This window comes from Salvelinus namaycush, chromosome 8 (assembly GCF_016432855.1).
Source record: "Salvelinus namaycush isolate Seneca chromosome 8, SaNama_1.0, whole genome shotgun sequence".
NCBI lineage: Eukaryota > Metazoa > Chordata > Actinopteri > Salmoniformes > Salmonidae > Salvelinus > Salvelinus namaycush.
In genome coordinates this window covers 31,831,900-31,849,306 of record NC_052314.1, presented here as the reverse complement: position 1 = coordinate 31,849,306, position 17,407 = coordinate 31,831,900, and the positions used below count along the sequence as shown (strand labels likewise).

Genomic DNA, 17,407 nt, shown 5'->3' with positions numbered 1-17,407 from the left:
CTGCAGGAGGGACTGGTGCACTTCACAAAAAGGAACATTTTGTGGATATTTTGAAGCAACATCTCAAGACATCAGTCAGGAAGTTAAAGCTTGGTCTTCCAAATGGACAATGACCCCAAGCATACTTCCAAAGTTGTGGCAAAATGGATTAAGGACAACAAAGTCAAGGAATTGGAGTGGCCATCACAAAGCCCTGACCTCAATCCTATAGAAAATGTGTGGGCAGAACTGAAAAAGCGTGTGCGAGCAAGGAGGCCAACAAACCTGACTCAGTTACACCAGCTCTGTCAGGAGGAATGGGCCAAAATTCACCCAACTTATTGTGGGAAGCTTGTGGAAGGCTACCCGAAACATTTGACCCAAGTTAAACAATTTAAAGGCAATGCTACCAAATACTAATTGAGTGTATGTAAACGTCTGACCCACTGGGAATGTGATGAAAGAAATAAAAGCTGAAATAAATTATTCTCTCTACCATTTTTCTGACATTTCACATTCTTAAAATAAAGTGGTGATCCTAACTGACCTAAAACTATAATTTGTACTAGGATTAAATGTCAGGAATTGTGAAAAACTGAGTTTAAATGTATTTGGCTGAGGTGTACTTCCGACTTCAACTGTAATACAAATGTTGCAATGCAACTATAAATGGATTTTAAACTTATCATTGAGCTTTCATTGTTCACGCTGTAGTAACACCAGCATTGCTCTCTCGTAGCCTTAGCTACAACTGAATCTGCACATTCCCCTTATTCTCATTAACTCCTCTGTTAGCCCTTGGTTATGTTCCTACCAGTCTTTTTGTAGTGCAGGTGGACAGACCCTCCTCTCTTCACATCCTCTAGAGCCATCAGGGCCCAGTTTTCCTGCCAATCAGAGGGCTGCTCTGTGGCTCCATGGCTACAACAGGACTGACAAAGGGCCAGAGCCTCCCTCATCCTCCTGACCTGCTGCTCTTTTGTGTTCTGGCCACTAGCAGATAACCTCTGACCACAGTTCACACCGGCACTCTCCTGGCAGTCAAATCAAAAGGGAAAATGTGATAACATAACCCTCAACAGAGTTAAAGGGGAGATGGACAGATTTGTGCATGTAAAAGGAGGGGGGGTACACATTTCCATTGTAGCTATGGACAATACAGTTATAATGTATAATCAATTTGCATAAAACAAAATCAAATCAGTTACCAGACAGGAACAGAAATGTTTGTCTTCTTCGTCCAAAAATGAATCGTAAGATGCACAAAGCACCTACAAAAAAAATGCCCATTACCAAGATATTGACTCAAGACATTTTCAAAGATTCACAAGATTTCAAAAACATTCAAACATTAACTGTATGTCAACATGCTGACTTTACCTTACAGATCTCATGTTTGGCTGTGTATATCCACGGTATGACTGCTCCAGAGGGCAGGAGTCTATGGAGCTGCCTGCTGGTGTCGCTCTCCAGGAGGCCTACCCTCTCTGCGTTCTCCCCCAGGTAGGTGTGTGTGATCCTCCTGGCCACAGCCTGTCTCTGGCTGTGGAGGGAGTCATCTCCCTGGGCCCTGAGTATGGAGGATATATTACAGTCAAATAGAAGATAGTTTACAAAAGTGAACGAGTCATCAATACCAAAAACAAATCATTATTAGCACATCAATACAACAATGTTCATTTCTGTTAAACACAGCACATTTTCCAAATATATTTCTTGCTTTGGGCATTTTCACAGACCTTTCATTTTTAAAGTTGCATTCAGTATTTTCACAACAACACATTTGTTCGTGATTCATTTTTCAATAATTTACATTATTTTGTAAATATATTCATACCTGAGCACCAGGCTAAGGACCAGCTCCAGGTCCTGCCAGAGCCCCAGATGCTGCAGCTCTCTGTCCAGTCCCCTGGCCCTCAGGAAGGCAGCTAAGGGCCCACCAGCCAAGCTGTCAGCCGACAGGGCAGGCTGAAGGTAGTTGTAGCGGTGGGACTCTGGAGTTGCTGGTGCAGGGGGAACTGGTAAGACAGACGGCTGGTAGTAGGCAGGAGTCTCCATACAGGTGTGTGGAATAAGTACTTCTCCCTCCTGGACCCCTTCAACATCAATGTTTGGGAGAAAGTTACCACTTCTGTGGCTGGACTTGAGGTTATCCACTTTGCTGGTTTGTTTGCTGCAGGTTTGGGATTTTGCATCGTCAGGCATGTTGCGGTATTGTTCAGTTATGGCATCAATCTGGTATTTGGTTTGACTTCTATGCACAACATTAGTGCACTGTTCCTGGTCTGTTTCACCCCCAAGACGAAGCCACTGGCAACAGAGACGTCCATCTTGGATCTTCTCAGCCTCCCGGGCTGCCATTACGGATCTGTTCTGTGGTTCCTCATGGCGCATCCAGAGGAGTCTCTTGGTGTTTTTGGAGCAGTAGGTCCCAGTTGCACTCCCAGTCAGCTCTGCCTCCTTCACCTGTCCCAGGCCTGGGTCCAGTCGAGCAGGTATACCAGGCACATCCTCAGGAGCAGAGTGGGATGCGATGGCGCTGTACTCTTGAACGATGTGGCTGCACTCTGCAGCTCTCCAGAGTGAGTCCTTGCAGTATCTTAGAAACTGAGGAAGCCAATAGTGCTGCAGCCGATGTAAAGCTTTGTTATACATCTGACCGATGATCTGCTTTCTGGCACTGTCGGGTAGCTCACCGGATAGAATGCTAATCATTGTATCTACCAGACAGACACAGGAGAGCACAGAAAAAGGGATTTAAATGAAGAAAATACATCAACATAGCACAAAGAGTATGTAGACCTATAGGTCAGAGAAGGGGCAGGTGAGTAGTTTCAGGACAGGTAACGGTGATGTGGCCTGGCCATCTCTTGAATGAATCATCTTTATTCATGGTGACTATCGATCCCAGGGTAATGTACTTTGTCACCAGTTTAGTCTCTTTACCTCGTGGTATGTGACAGATAGCCATGATGCTGGATCCCTCTGTGAGATGGATGGCTCTGATGACAGTCAGCAGGGCCAGGTATCTGTGTTTCTGACCTGCGTCCTCACAGTCCATGTTGAACAACCTGGACACTCTCACACAGAATGACACCAGCTCCTTCCCTGCACACACACAGGAAGCATGAGTCGATGAATGACCACAAGTGGAAAATACACAGTAGCATACAAAATAAATGAGTAATGCCACTTCATAGGCCAGGAACACACACACACACCAACACCAGTCACCTACCACAAGTGCCCTTGATGAAAGTGCTGAATCGTCTCATCCCTCTCCCGCTCCCAATGCATCTCCTCAGTAGCCACTGGTCTGCTGTTGTCCATTTCAACACTTTAACCAACAAGAATCTCAAATTAGCATTGTACAGCAGTGACCTTACTCTGAATCTGTCAGCAGGGTTTTCACACAGACCTTCATGGAATTGACAGTAAACACATGTGCCATAAAGACACGGTGGATAGGGCAGGGAAGCGAACTCGTCCCCTCCCACACCGGCCCATTTTTTCCCCTCGAGGCCTCCACACTGGCCCATTTTCTTCATTGAGGCCCCCATTATTAGCCAGATAATGATCATTTTTCACACAAAAAAAAACAAGTTAGACAGGCCCACTTGGCTAAAAATAGACCAGCCCATCTTGCATTTGCCTGAAATGCCAGATGGCCAGTCCACCCCTGGTGGGAGGCAGATATAAAAAAACAAGCAACGTTTATTAAATGACTCAGGTTTTCTTGTTTGTAAAAGGTTAAAAGAAAGGTTTACCCAAACTCCTGGAATTCCCAAGTGATTCCATACATTGAAACTAATTCAGTGGAGTTTTCCCTCTCCTCTCTCTCTCCCTGCAGTTCTGTACTGAAACAGCTGTAAAAATGGGTCACGTGACTCAATACATTGCTGGATGCAGGTCTCGCTCTGCTCCATTGCCAGTTCATGATTCATGATTCAGAAATCTGTGAAGTGTGGACAAATTTGTTGTTTTATTGAAAGCGTACGGCCGAATGAGCTATTTAAAAAAAAAAAAAAAATACTATTGGTTTTAAGTCAGTAAATGTGTACTTTTCCAACTAAAACATTTGCGATAATTTTATATAGTTATTTTATGTAGCTGACTGCCACAGCAGCGGAGATGGGTAACAACTGTGCATGTGCGCTATATATCGTTTTTTATTTTTTTTATGTAGTTGTCACGCCCTGACCTTAGAGATCCTTTTTATGTCTCTATTTTGGTTTGGTCAGGGCGTGAGTTGGGGTGGGTATTCTATGTTCTATGATTTGTATGTCTATGTTGTTGGCACTATAGCCTTTAGCTTCACGGTTGTTTTCTCGTTTGGTGTTTTGTTGGCGTCATTTTTTTAAATAAAAGAAAATGTACGCTTACCACGCTGCACCTTGGTCCTCTTCTTTTAACGGCCGTGACAGTAGTGTTTTGTGGAGACTACTGTAGTATTTACTACAGTGTTTCTTTGCGGATAATACTGTAGTATATACTATAGTGTTCTACAGTTTACTACAAATGTATTGAATAAGTACTACAAATGATCGAGGGATACTACAGTGTGTAGTATAGTATTCTACAGTATACTACAATTTACTACAGACTTCTATAGTAAGTACTGGAGTATTTATTCTATAGTAAACTACAATTTTTTCATGTGGGTATTTTTTCGGCAGAGAAGTCAAGACCACCTTTCACATTAGTTAAACAAAGTAAACAACAACCTACGAACATGTCTGACGATGAAATACTTGTGAGTGATGAAGAAAACTACTGGAGGGCAGTGGCGATTTTAGCATGTAAATCTTGGTGGGGCAAACAAACAAAAAGTGGGACGCCTGCCAACAAAGCCACTACACAACACATTAATTGCACTATAACGGTGACAAACGGTGCCCACAAACTGTTAGGGCCTACATAAAGCTGCCCCAACAGCAGAGTCCCAACAGCAGTCTCAACACCTTACCACTGCTACACCTGGCTATCAGCAGAGCCTTGTCTGGCAGCAAAACAGTTCATTCAGCCTCATTTACTGCCTTTAAAAAAAAAACATAGCAGATTTAGCTGAGTTGCTTAAACAAATGTGGTTTCTACTGACAATTGAGATGCACAAACTATGGCATAAGGGGATGACAAGTGGATAAGAGGAAATCCGTAATTTCAATTAAGACATTAATGAGCGAGCGACTACAGACATAGTCAATATAGCTATTTGTTCAGCACTTTTGAAATGTACAGTGACAGAATTCAGAACAGCTTACTACACAACATACACTTAGTATTACATTCTTAGCTACAGTATACATATCTCCCTTGCATATTACATCGTTTATGCAGCAGCATAACGTTACACAACATTTTTGGACTCACTTGGTGCTGTACTCACTTAAGCAGGAAGGTGGCGCTGATGTCCTTTGTGGGTAAATTTTGTCCTCAAACTTTGTCATCAAAGTCTGGCATTCACTGGATTTATGGTGGGAACTCGGGGGGGAAAAAACACAGCCACTCCACTGAATAGCAGGCTAGTGGTTGCTTTGCAATGCTTGCAGTTAGCCACTGATTCCATCCAAACCACTCATTGTTGAATTTGAGATTTCCAACGTGTTATGTAATGTTTATGTCCAATGGTCGATGAGCACCTATACGTTTATCTATAATATCTCTTCATTATTTCTCTTCATATGACAAGAATTACAAAGGATTTGCCAGTAGATTGTCGACTTGATTCATGATGATGACTGCTAGCTAAGATTTTGAACGTAAGATGTTGACATGATCAGTCCAATCAAAGCTACTGTACATATGTGATTTGATGTCATTTTATCTGTGGCCAATGACCTTGAGCTTTCTTGGAAGGGCTCTTCTAATGTAACTCTATGGCAGGACCCAAAGGACTTAAATATTCAATGTCTACCCTTACTAAGGACTTAGACTTGGCCTGTGATGTAATGTCCCCATGAGTGACAGAACACTGCGCCAATCACGGCACAGTGCTCCTATTTTCTGCTGGCTTGCCCCACCACCACAGAAATCACTGAGCTAGGCTGAAACACCAGCATTTTTGAGCTACCTTATTAATTAATCAAGAAAACAAAAAAAAGAGACCTTGTTTGTATGCGGCTTTATTAACTCAATGACATATATATATTTGTTTTTTTACATTGTTTGCAAACTGATATGTGACACATTTTTTTTCTTGCTAAAAATGTGGGTCTCAAAACAGAGCCCCACCTGCACTGAATGACGGGTCGCCACTACTGGAGGGGCACCGATGGTGTCTTCGAAACATATTTATTTGAGCCTGAGTATTTAGACGAAGAATTTAGGAAAATTGAGCTTTAGATGGCCACTGCGGCCACTCTAGCCACCGAAGCTGTAGCAACAGCTAGACCACAGCCCCAACCCATCCCCAGGATCAACATAGACTGGTGGTGCAGTTGAGGCAATTGCGCTCCAATGCCGACAGATGAGGAATGTTTGTGCTGCAGATAATTTGAATACGTGACTACAATTCTTACAAAAATGGATCAACGCAATGATGATGATGTGCAGTCAGATTGCTTTTGCGACCACATTGCTTTTGCTGCCATCCAACTCTGGTGTCCTTGATTTTTTTTTCTTATTTCAAAAACGAATTGGAGAACACATCGCTGTTCCAACTGGGCCAAATGGACAATTATCCAACGAGTAAGTAGCTAAACTTTACTTTATTTAATGACCGCTTATCATAAACCTCTATGAGCGGGACAGATAGTGGGTTTATGTTTTCACATTAGCCCAAAACACTGTATAGCATATGTTTATTTATCACCATGTTTTTGGGATATTCTATTCTGCAATGTAAGGTGACACAATGCCTATTGTCTCTCAACCCCCCCTGTCATAAATACCTAGGGCACATATGCTAACCTCTAAAGCGCCTAGGCACTCTACATGATATGGTGCAAAGGTAATAACACAATAAGAACACCTCAAACTTCAAAGATCAGGCTAAGCTACATACTGTACCTACGCACCCTTGCTTCGTTGCTTTCTCTTTTTAAGCGTGCCTTTGTATATCGGCACTGCGCCAGATCAAGTCTTTGGAAAAGTACAGTAGCAATAGCTGTATATTTGAGTATCCTTCGGTTTTCTGCCCCCATAATGTCCGACTGCATATCTCGCTCATATGCATCGTCGCTGAAGTGGTTGCTACACACATGCAGCGACGCAAGGTCGGCTGCTGGAGAATTGACATCATATTTACTATTTCAAATTACTACTAACCATCTTCTGCATCTCTATCTTTTATCGGAAAACAGTTACATTTGGGGCCTTCTTCCATTGATTTCCTGTATATAGTGCAGCCAGGGACCGAACACCAACTTGCTCTTGCTGTCATGTCTTTTTCCACTTTTCATAACAAATTTTACCTGAGCCTAACTCTATCAACTTTCGCCTACCCCCCCCCAATGTGCAGTTGCTATCTCCGCTGCTGTGGCAGTAGGCTACAGAGTAATAATATAAAATAATAGCAAATATTTTAGGTGGAAAAGTACACATTTTCTGACTCAAAACCATTTGTAAAAAAATGGCTAATTCAGCTGTACGCTTCCAATAAAACAACTAATTTGTCAACACTTTGCGGATTTTTGAATCATGAATTCACCGGCAACAGAGCAGAGTGGCTTGCATCCAGCAACGTCACGTGACCCGTTTTTACAGCTGTTTCAGTACAGCACTAGAGAGAGGGCGAACTCCACTGAATTAGTTTAAATGATTGGAATCACTCAGGAGTTTCTGTATTTTGGGTAAACTTCTCCTTTAATGTAAGGGGCTCAATACAGTTGTATTCCAGCCACTAGGGGGCATTCGGGTGAAGCCCATGGGAAATAACAAAAAAGTTTGAGTTTGAGTGTGTTAGAATAACAAAATACTGCAAACTGCTGTTAACCTGACAGTTAATCATGTCAGCACGAGTTAACAAATGGGTTACTCTTTCTATGAGTTTATAATGTAAGCTTAAATGCCAGCGGGATGGTACTGTTTACTTAACTTTTAATCATGTCAGCATGAGGTAACAGCAGTTCACTGCATTTTTTGTTATTTTCTTATTCTAACACATTGAACTCACATTTTACTGCAGTAATGAGCCCCTTACATTAACAGTACACAACATTAACAGGATTACATTAAAGGCGTCTTTGATCTTACTTTCACTAAATAGGACTGACAATCCTAAAGTATTACAGTGCTTTCACAGCCTCAGATGACTATAATTTTTGATGACTGAGTTACACAAAACAACCCTGAAGCCAAACACATGGAATAATCTGCAACCAACTTCCCTGAAAACTCTCGACCACACCCCAAAAACGTTGTCAAAACTGAACGGTCACAAAGTAGTTGCTCTCACACAAATAGACTACAGTAACAACACAAACTCCACACAGGGCCTTCAGGACAAATACTTTCTTCTTCTTCTATGATATAATGGCGGTCAGCAAACAAACGTTAAAGGTGCATGCCGCCACCTACTGCGGTGGAGTGTGTGGTCAATCGCAGTTTACAACATTTCTAAATCCTCCTACCTAACTCCGTACTACTGAGAAAATAAAAAAGAGCCCTACTAACTTCTAATAGACCCTCCCCCAAATCCCTTCTGAACACCCCCAACCCCATCCAACCTCAATGACCATACACTTCCATCTTTCCCTCTCTTCAACATACTTACAACAATATAACACATGCTCCACTGTTTCATCAACCATACACTTCAGACACAAACCTTTCACATGCTTGCCAACCAGATATAATGATGAATTCAATGTACAATGTCCTAAGCGCAATCAAGAAAACACCACCTCTTCCTTCCTAATCTGACCCTTGAATCTTGGTCCACCAACCTTTCTTTGGAGGGCATCATATCAATTATATCTTGTTTCAAAGCTTTTGGCTAACTCGTCTACATTTTCCTTCCCTTTCACACCCGGAAGTGCTGCGACCCAGCATAATCTCCCTACTACACCCAGTCTCTCAATTATCCATCATAACATGAATACTTCCAATAGTAGGTCACTCCTATTCGATTTACCAGATGATAAACTATTCAATACAGACAGAGAATCTGAGCATACTATAATTCAAACAGGTTGTATGTCCTTCACCCACTGGAGGGCAACTACTATCGCCAACAATTCAAACTGAATATATCTTTTAGTCTTCTACATATCTGCACATCAAATTCAGGAATGTAAACGCCTGCTCCTGTGCGCCCACTATCTGGGTCTTTGGATCCATTGTGAAAAGTGGTAAAAAAAAAGGATAAAAACTTGTACCAATGTAATTGTCAACCAGTTTCCCTAGATCACTGACTTCTGACCAATCTTTCCTTTTCGCTACCAAGGTTAGATCAACAGGATCTGGGAGTAACCATGGAGGAACATCCTCTATCACCACAGAAGGGCCAACCTCCAACCACTCTCATCAACAAGCTTTCCAACTGTCCAACCAAAACCACTGCCTACTAGTATTCCCAACAGTCATCTAGAACAGTAGCAGTGGGATGCTCAACCTCACAGCCTTTCAACCTAACCGAACAAGCTAATGACAATTTTTTACGCCGTATATCCAAAGGCATCTCACCCGCCTCCACTAGTAAGGCACATACAGATGTTGATTTAAATCCACCAATACATATCCTTAAAGGTATATACTGGATTCTGTCCAGCCTCTGAAGCCAAATCTTCGCCGCTTCCATAAACTATACACCCGTAATCAAGTGTCATTCTAAGCAGAGCTCTATAAATATCCATCAACGATTGTCTGTCAGCACCCCATTCATAACCAGAGACCGAGCGCATATGATTCACCACCTTCTTACGCTTTGTTTCAACATTTATGAAATGATCTTTCCATGTATATCGCTCATTGTACCCTTAACCCAAATATTTGTACTTAGAAACCCTCCCCATACTTTGTCACTTTCAACAGGTAAAGGGTGCTTTTATACCATTTAGATGTTCATCACTAATAAGAGTCAACAGGGAAACACTGACCAAAACTATGGTTCCTTCCCTGTCACGTTTCTCTATGCTTTAATTTTACAGTGCCGCTATCATACTGCAAAATATATATATATATATATATATATATAACTAATCGGATTACCTTCTGAATGATGGTTTGAGAACTCCAAGAATTCTTTACAGAGAGTGTAGTAATGGAACAACTCTGTTTCCTTGAACAAGGTGAAGCGATGAGCAGTCAACCACTTCTGAAATCCTCCTCTGTTCACCTCCTGTTATGTCAAAAATAAGAATAGCATATAAATCATGACATTTTAACAAAGTATAACAAATTCAGGGGGTAGCCCTGACCAGGACTCGAACACAGGTCTAGCAACTATTAAGCCAACACCTTAACCTTTATGACAAGTGGTCTGAACCTCTTGCTGAGGTTGATAGGTGTTCAGTTAAGGTCGCTACAATATTAAATAAAAAATACCCGGGCCTATTGACTTTTTTTTCAAAATGAAGAAATTCATTTGTATTGTCTTTCTCATTGTTATGTGAGTAAAAGTTCTGTTTTGAACTCTATTTGAACCCTATGGTTCAAATTTAAAAAATAATAGCAGCGAGTACTGTTTCATAAATGAACCACAGGGGGCGCCATTCGCTAGGTTTTGGATTCTCTACCTGGCCTTGAAGTAGCTCAGGACAAGTTAACCATTTGTTGTCCAACAGAAAGAAGAGAGGAGTTTGACCAAACACCTAGGCAGAAAACAGATTGAAATGTGACATACATTCTGTGACAGTTATTTTATTCTACTCAGTTATGTTCTAGTATAAATTCTGTGAACGATATATTCTGTTCAGTTATATTCTATTCTAAATTCTGTGAAAGAGATGTGTTCTATTTTATATCGCAGAAGGGGCTCACCGGTAGGTTCAGAAACGTGTTAAAGAAATCCACGAAAACGTCATTTTTCAGAAGATCTGACAGTTGGTCATCATCTCCACCTTAAATAGATACAAATGTGAACAAGTGGTGTTGTTGAAAAAAAACATAGGCCTACATTTTATCATGTTAAGTGGGTCATGTTAGGCTTCAGCAAATAATGTAGGCCTAAGGAATGGCATTGTGCAGGCCTACCGGTATTATAGTATTTTGCCTACTGTATTATTATGCAGAACTTACCAGATGGTTTCAGTATTGATGAGTTGTTGGTCATTTTTATTCGTTCATTCTACAATACCTCAAAAACGCAGGTTGTCTACTAGGCAGACTGTGCCTTTATTCAGCCATGTCGTTTCACATACAGACGCTCTATATCACCAATGACGTAATAATTTAATCACAAAATCGTAACGTAAACCTAAATGAATTGTTACAATTCATTACGTTGTTGATTAATTGGCTTGTAAATCGGTAGGCTGTATTTTTTTTCCATTCTCGTTTCTTCATCATAACAATAACAATAAAATAGTACAGAACGTCCATATTTTAGTCAATAGAAGGCAAAGAACAGTCAAAGAGCATCATGGTCTTATTTTTCATCATTTAGGAACATTTGTTCTTTAGAGCCACCACAACATAATTGATTCTAGGAATATGCAGCTTTCATTTCGTCAGGGGGCGTATTTTACTTCATCGTCGTTCTTTAAAATTACCATATTATAGAAATTATTCCATGCATAATCTTTTTCCCCGTTTCATATTTTTTTAACAAATTATCATACTGTTCAAATAAAGAAACGTATTTTAGGTTTTGGTAAGGATAGTTATCATTCATTTAGCAAACAAAGAGTAGAGTCTTGAAATAAATACTTGTTTGGAAGGATTTTAGCCAGGCTATTGAATGAAACTCCACATTTTTCCAGACGACCAATGAACGCAAACCATGAACTCCCCATCACCTGATCACGAAGGGATCACGTTCCTTTCTAGCCAATCTGAGGCGAGGGGGTCATATCTCCCTTTTATAAATGGAACCGTTAGGACAAATTTTGTGGTAGAGAATGAAACAAAAACATTTGGAATTATACAGAACATTTACAGAAGGCTGTACCAGGCTTTTGATCCTAATTCCTTACTTGATATAAGGTAATTATTCCAAAATTATTTTAAAAGTTCTAGGAGCTACTACGACAATTACATTGTGTATTTTCATCATTGACTAATTGGTGTGCCGTTTCGCTTTGTAGTTTCGCACCTCTTAGCCGAATTGTGGTGAATTGCATTTCTATGAGTTATTTATTACTGTTGTTGATTATGTGCCATGTATGGATAGTGCATACCAGACGTGTTTGACTATCATAACCTGGTGACAGAAACCATTGCGCTTTTATTTTCCATCATCGTAACCAGGCGTAAAAAGGCATCAGTATTGTAACCTATTGTAAGCTGTCGTAGCAGCATGCTCGCGTACGTGCTTTATTGTAACCCGGACTGTTTTCTCTTGTGGAAAACGTTCGTAGATTTTAAGTCGATATTGCAGGATGTTGATTGCGTTCTCATATCACACGTTGGTACAATAATAATTAGGCAAACTTACAAAACATCAGTTTTGAAATATTTTAGTTTTTTGTTACGACGTTTTGAGTAGAGCAACTATTACTATAAATCACTGGGTGGGCATAATACAATAGTTGTAGACCTCAAATGGCTCAATTCTAAGAATCAAATGCTTCAAGTGGATTCCAAATGATTGCTCTTTGTTCCAAGGTTTTCCAGGCGCTCATTGAAAAATGGCCACGTCAGAGAGTGCCAGTTTGAGTAAAACTGTGAAGCAGCAGTTTATGGACCTTCCTCAGGGAGAAAAGGTCCAGGCCATGTACATCTGGATAGATGGGACTGGAGAGGGGCTCCGCTGCAAGACCAGAACTCTGGATTCTGAACCCAAGACCATTGATGGTAAGATCTGACACTTGATTTACATTGATCTATGCCTGGAGAAATGGGTAGTAAACTTTTGTGCTACACCCAGTGTTTCCCCTAATGTTTTTTCAGCGGTGGGGGGGATTATTTTTGTTGAGTGAGAAGGTCATTTCTGATTTACTTGTGGACACTTCTCCAAAATGCACGAACATTTTATTACATTCTCTTCTGAAACTCGTCTGACAATTGTGGACAGTTTAATTTTCTCTTGATCTCAATGGCATCACCAGCCAATTCTATATTAACCCAAACAATGATTAAATGCTTCTATTAATAGGGTTGGATACACTTCAAGGATTGCAAGAAAACTAGTTACCTTGGTGTTTTCTCTCTCAATCTGATGAGAAGCTGAGGAAGATTTGGAACTTGTTGCGCTGATCTTAAAGGCGCATCTCGGCAGAAATTACTTTTTTGGGGGGCGAGGGGTTCGGAGTGGCGGAAACTATTTTCTAAATGAATATAGATGAGACTGGTTACACCCTTGTAACACATTGCTCAAAAAGCGCCAACAGTTGCTTTTCTAATACAGCATAAATTCAAAAATACGGGTTGCTTTGACTAATAACCCTGAACCTAATGGGTATTTGAATCCCTGAGTTGCTCTTATCGCACGGATCCCTCCCTCTCTCCTTCAGATCTCCCAGAGTGGAACTTTGATGGTTCCAGTACGTACCAGTCGGAGGGCTCCAACAGCGATATGTACCTTATCCCTGCTGCCATGTTCAGAGACCCCTTCAGGAAAGACCCCAACAAACTGGTCCTGTGTGAAGTGCTCAAATACAACCGCAAGCCTACAGGTAAGCCTAAGTAGTAAAGTTACATTGGGGGTCATATTCATAGGAGCTCAAACATTTGAACTTAATTGGATACATTTGGATAATACCACCCTGTTTTCTTCCTTTTCATGCCTGCTGAACATGGCCCAGCCTTATTGAACCCAGGCCCCATTGGCTCAGTGTAGCAGAAATGGTTTGAATGACCAATACAATGTTTGTTGCCCTCCAGAAACTAACCTCAGGCTGATGTGTAAGAAGATCATGGAGATGGTAGAGAACCAGGTGCCGTGGTTTGGCATGGAACAGGAGTACACCATCCTGGGAACAGACGGACATCCCTTTGGCTGGCCTTCCAATGGCTTCCCTGGTCCACAAGGTTAGTTTGAGATGTTAAGTTTAAATATAAAATGACATTCATTAGCAGATTTTATCCATGGCAACTTTCGGTCGGTATATTCAATTAGAGTATTAAATGTTCAGCGTTTAAACTGTTGAGCCTGATGATGCAGTGTTTTTGAGCAGGGCCCTACTACTGTGGTGTGGGAGCAGACAAGGCGTATGGTAGAGACGTCGTAGAAGCCCACTATAGAGCTTGTCTTTATGCTGGGGTTATGATCTGTGGCACCAACGCTGAAGTCATGCCAGCTCAGGTAAGAACCACTTTTGACTTATACCGAACAAAAATATAAATGCAATGTTTTAGTTCATATAAGGAAATCGGTCAATTTAAATAAACGAGGCCCTAATCTATGGATTTCACATGACCGGGAATACAGATACCTTTATTTTTAAAAAAGTGTGTGGATCAGAAAACATGTCAGTATCTTGTGACCACCATTTGCCTCATGCAGCGCGACACTTCTTCGCATAGTTGATCAGGCTGTTGATTGTGGAATGTTGTCCCACTCCTCTTCAATGGCTGTGTGAAGTTGCTGTATATTGGCGGTAAGTGGAACATGCTGTCGTACACCTCCATCCAGAGCATCCTAAAAATGCACAATGGGTGACATGTCTGACTATGCAGGTCCTGGAAGAAATGGGATATTTTCAGCTTCCAGGAATTGTGTACAGATCCTTTCAACAAGGGACCGTGCATTATCATGCTGAAACATGAGATGATGGCAGCGGATGAATGGCATGAGAATGAGCCTTGGGATAGGTATCTGTGCATTCAAATTTCCATCGATAAAATGCAATTGTGTTCGTAGCTTATGCCTGCCCGTACCATAATCTCACTGTCACCATGGGGCACTGTTCACAACGTTGACATCAGCAAACTGCTCGCCAACACGACGCCGTACAAGCGGTCTGCGGTTGGACGTACTGCCAAATCTCTAAAACGATGGTGGTGACTTATGGTAGAAAAATTAACATTAAATTATCTGGCAACAGCTCTGGTTGGCATTCCTGCAGTTACCATGCCAATTGCACGTTCCCACAACTTGAGACATCTGTGGCATTGTTGTGACAACTGCACATTTTAGTGGCCTTTTATTGTCACCAGCACAAGGTTGCACCTGTGTAATGATCATGCTGTTTAATCAGCTTCTTAACCCATCCACCTGACAGGTGTGGCATATTATCTTGGCAAAAGAGAAATGCTCACTAACAGGGATGTAAACAAATGTGCACAATTTGAGAAATAAGCTTTTTCTGCAAATTGGAAGTTCTTGGATCATTTTTTACATGTTGCATTTATATTTTTGTTCAGTATACACATTAAGCATAGTCCTAGAATTAGATTCTTTGTGCAGGATTAGGCAAAATCTGTGTCCATGAAACTCTGTAAATATTCAAAACCATCATCTCTGACTCCTATTGTCTTCCAGTGGGAGTTCCAGGTTGGGCCATGTGAAGGTATCAACATGGGTGACCACCTCTGGGCTGCTCGGTTTATCCTCCACCGGGTGTGTGAAGACTTTGGCGTGGTGGCCTCATTCGACCCCAAGCCCATCCCTGGGAATTGGAACGGCGCTGGCTGCCATACAAACTTCAGCACCAAGGAGATGAGAGAAGATGGTGGATTGAGGTAGACATGGATTCAATTGTGCTGTAAACCCACTGCTCTATTTTTAGGGCTGGTTTTCCTGGACCCATAGTAAGCCTAGGCCTAGACAAATGGCAATTCTCCATTGATAATGGTTCTTAGTTGAAGACTAAGCTTAATCCAACCTGGGAAACCAGCCTCATAAGGTTAAGTCTCAAGTCTCTTTAGCAGTGGATTAAAACCCTTCTGTCTTCTATCCACACAGGGGCATCGAAGATTCTATTGAGAAGTTGGGAAGGAGACACCGCTACCACATCCGTGCCTACGACCCCAAAGGGGGGCTGGACAACGCCCGGCGCTTGACCGGTCACCACGAAACGTCCAACATCCACGAGTTCTCAGCCGGCGTGGCGAACCGCGGCGCCAGCATCCGCATACCCCGCTCGGTGGGTCAGGACAAGAAGGGCTACTTCGAGGACCGCCGCCCATCTGCTAACTGCGACCCATATGCAGTCACGGAAGCTCTGATACGCACATGTTTGCTCAGTGAAGAGGGGGAGGAGCCTAAAGAATACAGCAAATGAACTAGATACTCTTTTGGTCTGAAATAATCCCCCTCCTGTCCTATTGAGCTACATCTCAAGTGTCATTCCAAGTACTGTTTTGTCTGTGGCTTTGTAAACCCCTTGCATATTGCAAGTCTTGACCATCCATGTATGGCTTGCTTTTTAACCCTTTTCATGGGAGAATCTTCAGTACATTCTGCAGTCTGTGTTCAGGGTAGAGTAGACCCCTACCTTTTGATCACTTCCAACATTGCCCTTTTTAATTGATGCTATGGACTTAACAATTCCAGACATATGTCTGTTGGAGGGATAAATGTTTTCTATGTATAGGTCTACTTCTAGTTATGTGTATCAATTTGCTACTCATAATATTGTTTAACATGATTTACTAACCAAGATGCTGTAGATTGTGTGGGGGGCGCGTCTCTTAAGGATTTGTATACTGTTCTAGTGGCCAGCTATGGAACTTATATTGCAAGTGACCGGTTCTGTCTTTTTTGTAACATAAAAAAAAATCTAATTTTACCATAATCTTTCTTGTTTGACTTTAATAGTATATTTTATATCACATTTATGGATGCAATAACTGGCCATCCATGATATCAAAATGATAGTTTACAATATTGAGGCAATTTTACTGAGTAAAACAAGCTTATTTTGGGTTCTGATGGGGTATGACAGTTGAACTAATCTCATGAGGCCTTTTAATTTAATCTTCAATAATCAATGGGTACAAGTTAAGTACAAAAACAGGTGTAGCAACAGCTGATTGCCCTTTAAACGTTGCTTTACTGTAACCTGGACTAGATCCCCAAAGACCAGGCAAAGCAGAAGCGAGGGCACAGAGCTAAATTTTGGTTTATGTGCAATATTCTGTAAGACTTTACTGTAAAGGTAACCTTGTCAGATCAACACTGAGGACATGTGCTTCTCAATTTAGACTTTTAATCAGGAGCATAACCTTGGATCAATCAATGACGTGATGAAAGTACGAGTATATCATTTCCCTCCTGTCCTCTTCACTCAGCTGGTCAGATCTTTTAGGGCATCTTGAATTTACTAGTTTCATGAGACTGATTGAAATTGGCCTAATAACTTACTGTAGGAAAACTTGTATATTGAGTGTTTAACAATTTAAGATTGATGCATACTGAATACTCATGATGGCACAGACCAGACTT

General features: G+C 41.4%; 2 protein-coding genes across 2 annotated transcripts in view; one reads left to right on the top strand and one right to left on the bottom strand.

Annotated features, from left to right (window-relative positions):
- LOC120052099 (regulator of G-protein signaling protein-like) overlaps positions 1 to 11,509 on the bottom strand; it is a 38,251-nt gene extending 26,742 nt beyond the window's left edge. Inside the window, exons 1-10 of the mRNA XM_038998951.1 lie at positions 11,158 to 11,509; positions 10,900 to 10,979; positions 10,656 to 10,730; positions 10,129 to 10,258; positions 3,218 to 3,316; positions 2,926 to 3,087; positions 1,817 to 2,699; positions 1,360 to 1,549; positions 1,188 to 1,250; positions 794 to 1,013 (exon numbers count right to left, since the gene is read on the bottom strand). Coding sequence (XP_038854879.1) covers positions 794 to 1,013; positions 1,188 to 1,250; positions 1,360 to 1,549; positions 1,817 to 2,699; positions 2,926 to 3,087; positions 3,218 to 3,316; positions 10,129 to 10,258; positions 10,656 to 10,730; positions 10,900 to 10,979; positions 11,158 to 11,191 — 1,936 coding nt within the window. The 5' untranslated portion in view covers positions 11,192 to 11,509. The remainder of the gene's footprint in view (positions 1 to 793; positions 1,014 to 1,187; positions 1,251 to 1,359; positions 1,550 to 1,816; positions 2,700 to 2,925; positions 3,088 to 3,217; positions 3,317 to 10,128; positions 10,259 to 10,655; positions 10,731 to 10,899; positions 10,980 to 11,157) is intronic.
- A 408-nt stretch (positions 11,510 to 11,917) lies between these two features.
- On the top strand, positions 11,918 to 16,757 carry LOC120052621 (glutamine synthetase-like). Its single transcript, XM_038999641.1, has 7 exons — positions 11,918 to 12,063; positions 12,685 to 12,873; positions 13,533 to 13,694; positions 13,903 to 14,049; positions 14,196 to 14,323; positions 15,503 to 15,702; positions 15,926 to 16,757. The coding sequence occupies exons 2-7, from the start codon at positions 12,708 to 12,710 to the stop codon at positions 16,242 to 16,244; spliced, it is 1,122 nt and encodes a 373-aa protein (XP_038855569.1). The 5' UTR covers positions 11,918 to 12,063; positions 12,685 to 12,707; the 3' UTR covers positions 16,245 to 16,757.
- The last annotated feature ends 650 nt before the right edge of the window (positions 16,758 to 17,407 follow it).